Raw genomic sequence first — 3,536 nt, 5'->3', positions numbered from 1 at the left:
ACTTAATGCATGAACAACAAACTTAATGCATGACCAACATGTCTTCATTCATGTTGAAATAATACTTTTGCCTTTTAGCTTAAATGTATAATGCAAATCACACACAATATTTAAGCACATATAACATTTTTAATTCCAACATCATACAAACAGCTTCACACTCACTGTGCTTCCTTGGGTCATGAGCAATACACCTGCCATGAAATAGTTGTCCCTAGCAATGCTAGAGTATATGTGTAATTTGCTAACAGTACGCTATTGGGACCAGACTATTTTCCTGAACAAAGGCGTTCATTCCGAAAGCTACTAATCACTAATGGTTGAAATGATTGATTTTGTTAGAATGTAACATCTCTGGTCTCTCTTTCTTCATTTGTTCTTGATGTTCTGTACCCAGTGGAAGGAGAGCAAGCTGTACCCACCATCCCGTTCTGCAGAGTAACAGGTAATAGGAGTCTCCGCTCAAAACACTACACAGCGTGTACACAACACGCTACAAATAAATTTGTCCCGTAGATCTCCAGAGCTCGCACTCAACACTGCACTTCCTTGGGTTTTCAGCAATAAAAAATAAAAAAGTTGAAGTAATAATAGTGATAACATAAAGTAATAATTCAATCTACACAGCTCTATAAAGAAGGAAAGATCTCTCCATTCCCGCTGTGTACCACCACCAAGTGTGAAGTTGATCGGATGAACGGTTGTTGACAAAATTGAAGGACAGACTTTGTTTTGTGCATTTGTTTTTGTTGAGATGACCACATCATTGCAAAAATCATAACAGGAAACCACTGTTCCTTGCTCTTTATGTGCTAGATTTTAAAACGTAACTTTGAATGTCCAGAATGTAAAAAATGTGTTTATAAACCCCAGCACTACACTGCTCTAGTTTCATTATTTATCTTGTCAAACTCTGAACCATGAAAATATTGTTCTTAAAAAGAACAAACCGTTATAGCTCACCTCAATTTTATGGCACATTTCCCCCCAATGGTCTGTGATGTTGTGGTCGTAGAAATAATGCCAGCAGAAATAGGGCGTGTTGTCCATTTTAAGGAGCATACAGATGATGTTGAAGAGTGAGGCACCAACGGCCACCAGCTGCATCCCCAGACAGGCCCTCAGCTGAAAGACAGGAGATTTTATTATTCTTTAGAATGACGCTTGATTTGCTTACTAGACATTTACATTTTCTCTCACAATGTAAGAGAAAAAGGACTTGATATTTAACCCTCATGTTGTCCTCAGGTCAAACTGACCCGTTTTCCTATATCAATGTTCTTTTTAGCTACCCAATTGTAATTACCCAAAATAACACGATTGATTCCACACAACGCTCTTTGGGGTGATTTTGATGGGTAATTTTGGGGTGCCTTATTCAATTTTAGAGAATTTGAAGAAAAAAATTGAAGTGGTTTTGAAATAGTACTGGGTAAAAGTTGACATATTCCAGTCTGTGATTATCCAACAACACACAGTCATTTCATTTCAGTCAAAATAATTCCCAATTTCTGCTTTCCAACTCAAACATTAGGCATAATTTCCTAAAAAATAGGTTTATTGACCATAAAATCCAAAAAGAACTGTAAAATGTAAGTTAATAAGTTAGTGTTACGTAGTGTTGAAAACGTCAAAAAAGGGACAAACGTTGAAAACCAGCGTCAAAAGTGTTAAAATAAGGGACAAAAACGTAAGAAAAAGTTAAAGACATAGATAAAAAGCGTCAACAAAAATTGATGATTTTTAATTTTGACGGAAGACAACACCAGGGTTAAATCCTGAAAATTAAAATTGCAAAGGCAAATCATGCACAAACAGTTGTACTTGGTAAATTCGTAGCTATTTTGAATCATCACAGCTGGATTAACCAGCTTCCCTTTTTTCTGCGGCGTATCAAACCATCGTCTATCTGCTGCTCATCCCCTTCCTTGACTGAACGGTGCTCTCTGACACTGCTTGCTACCATGTAATTGAGCAACATGGCTGAATGTGGCCACAGATGGACGGATGTGACGGTGTCAGTGGACAATGTAACACCCAGAGACCCATCTTAGAGGAAGTGACTGAGCAGGTTTTTTTGGGGCAGTCCAAAAGTGCATAGTAGTCAACATTTCTCACGACAAGCCATTTTAATATGTTCTGGTGCTTTCTGCCTTGATCTGTGTTTGCTCATTGGTATGATATACAGAAATGGCAATCATGTGGGGTCTCCACTCCGGCCAGGTGACTCACCGTCGGCAGATGGAGGTTCTGTGCTGCTACAGCTACACTCCCAGCTATTATCACCTGTGAATGAATAGAACACAAATCACACAACCCAAAAGTTGCAGCCACCAACCAGAGTTTCACCAGATAATAGCGCAGTCACGAAAAAGCTTCTGGGGCTTAATCATTTCAGTGAGAAAACAGTAAATGTTAAACAATATAGCCTGATTACAACTAGGAGAGCAAGTGGACATAAAGAGAACTAAGCAAAGTTAAGAATGAAGAAAAGAAATCTAATTTATTGCTTCATCACTGCTCAAAGGTTTACCCAGTAAATAAGTATATCAGTCCAAAATTTATTTAATGTACCTCTGGAGCTTTAGTTAGGATTTTTATTTAAAAGACAATACTGAGTCACGCACCGTGTTGCTCTATGTGGGCATTGAAGGGCTTTGTGAGCTGGACGTATGTAACAACATCATCAGGGTCATCTGAGCTCGGAGCTTGGAGATGACACTTTTTAATTAAAACACTGCATTACAAACTGGAAGTGTAAATGTAAATGTAAATGTGCTGTATTTATATAGCGCTTGTGTGAAAGTGTGAAATTTGAAAGATGTAGGCTTTTCAGATCTGAGGAGTTGTCACTGGTTGCATTATGCGTCTTTTATAGAACATTTTTAGAATTGGACACATACTAGAGACTCCAAGTCAGCTTCTGTTGCTTTGATCGTTCTATTGTGAATCTGTCTCTAACACGTCTCGAACTAGTCGCGATTTCGGACAGGCAGCAGGAGAAGAAGCCAACTGCACATGAAGGATTGATGCAATACAATTATTAAATAACCAAAAGTTTACAGAGTCCAAAAACAAGCAGGAAAAAAAACAAAAACTCACAAAAGGTACCATGTTGAAAATCCAAGACAACAGGGAATAAGATGGAAAACTGACACCGAGACGACGAACTGACACCAGATAAAGGGAGCCCACAGACCATTTCCCTTTTGCGACCCCCTTCGCCTCAGGGTCCTAATCACCCTGACGGGGTTGTGTTTGCCATAACAACCGCCTCACTCTACATTATCCCTTACATAGACATATGTAGATATAGCCACATACTTACCAGTAGAGATGAAATGAGGAGAGGTATGTCAACATGAGCATGGCTCAGGCCTTTGGACAGAAACACACCCACACAGAGGACCTGAAACACACTCAGACCAATCTGAGTGATCTGGGACAGCAGAGAGAAAACGTTCTATTAAGAATGCAAAACTTATGTTATGTGTGGTTTGACACACACACACACACACACACACACACACACACAC

At 39.1% G+C, this 3,536-nt stretch overlaps 1 protein-coding gene across 1 annotated transcript in view; it reads right to left on the bottom strand.

Annotated features, from left to right (window-relative positions):
- LOC116707432 (uncharacterized) overlaps positions 1-3,536 on the bottom strand; it is a 7,377-nt gene that overhangs the window by 2,780 nt on the left and 1,061 nt on the right. The window contains exons 3-5 of the mRNA XM_032544758.1: positions 3,329-3,439; positions 2,233-2,286; positions 964-1,125 (exon numbers count right to left, since the gene is read on the bottom strand). Of these exons, the coding sequence (XP_032400649.1) occupies positions 964-1,125; positions 2,233-2,286; positions 3,329-3,439 (327 nt within the window). The remainder of the gene's footprint in view (positions 1-963; positions 1,126-2,232; positions 2,287-3,328; positions 3,440-3,536) is intronic.

This window comes from Etheostoma spectabile, chromosome 19, assembly GCF_008692095.1.
Source record: "Etheostoma spectabile isolate EspeVRDwgs_2016 chromosome 19, UIUC_Espe_1.0, whole genome shotgun sequence".
Taxonomy (NCBI): domain Eukaryota; kingdom Metazoa; phylum Chordata; class Actinopteri; order Perciformes; family Percidae; genus Etheostoma; species Etheostoma spectabile.
This window is presented reverse-complemented; position numbering and strand designations above follow the sequence as displayed.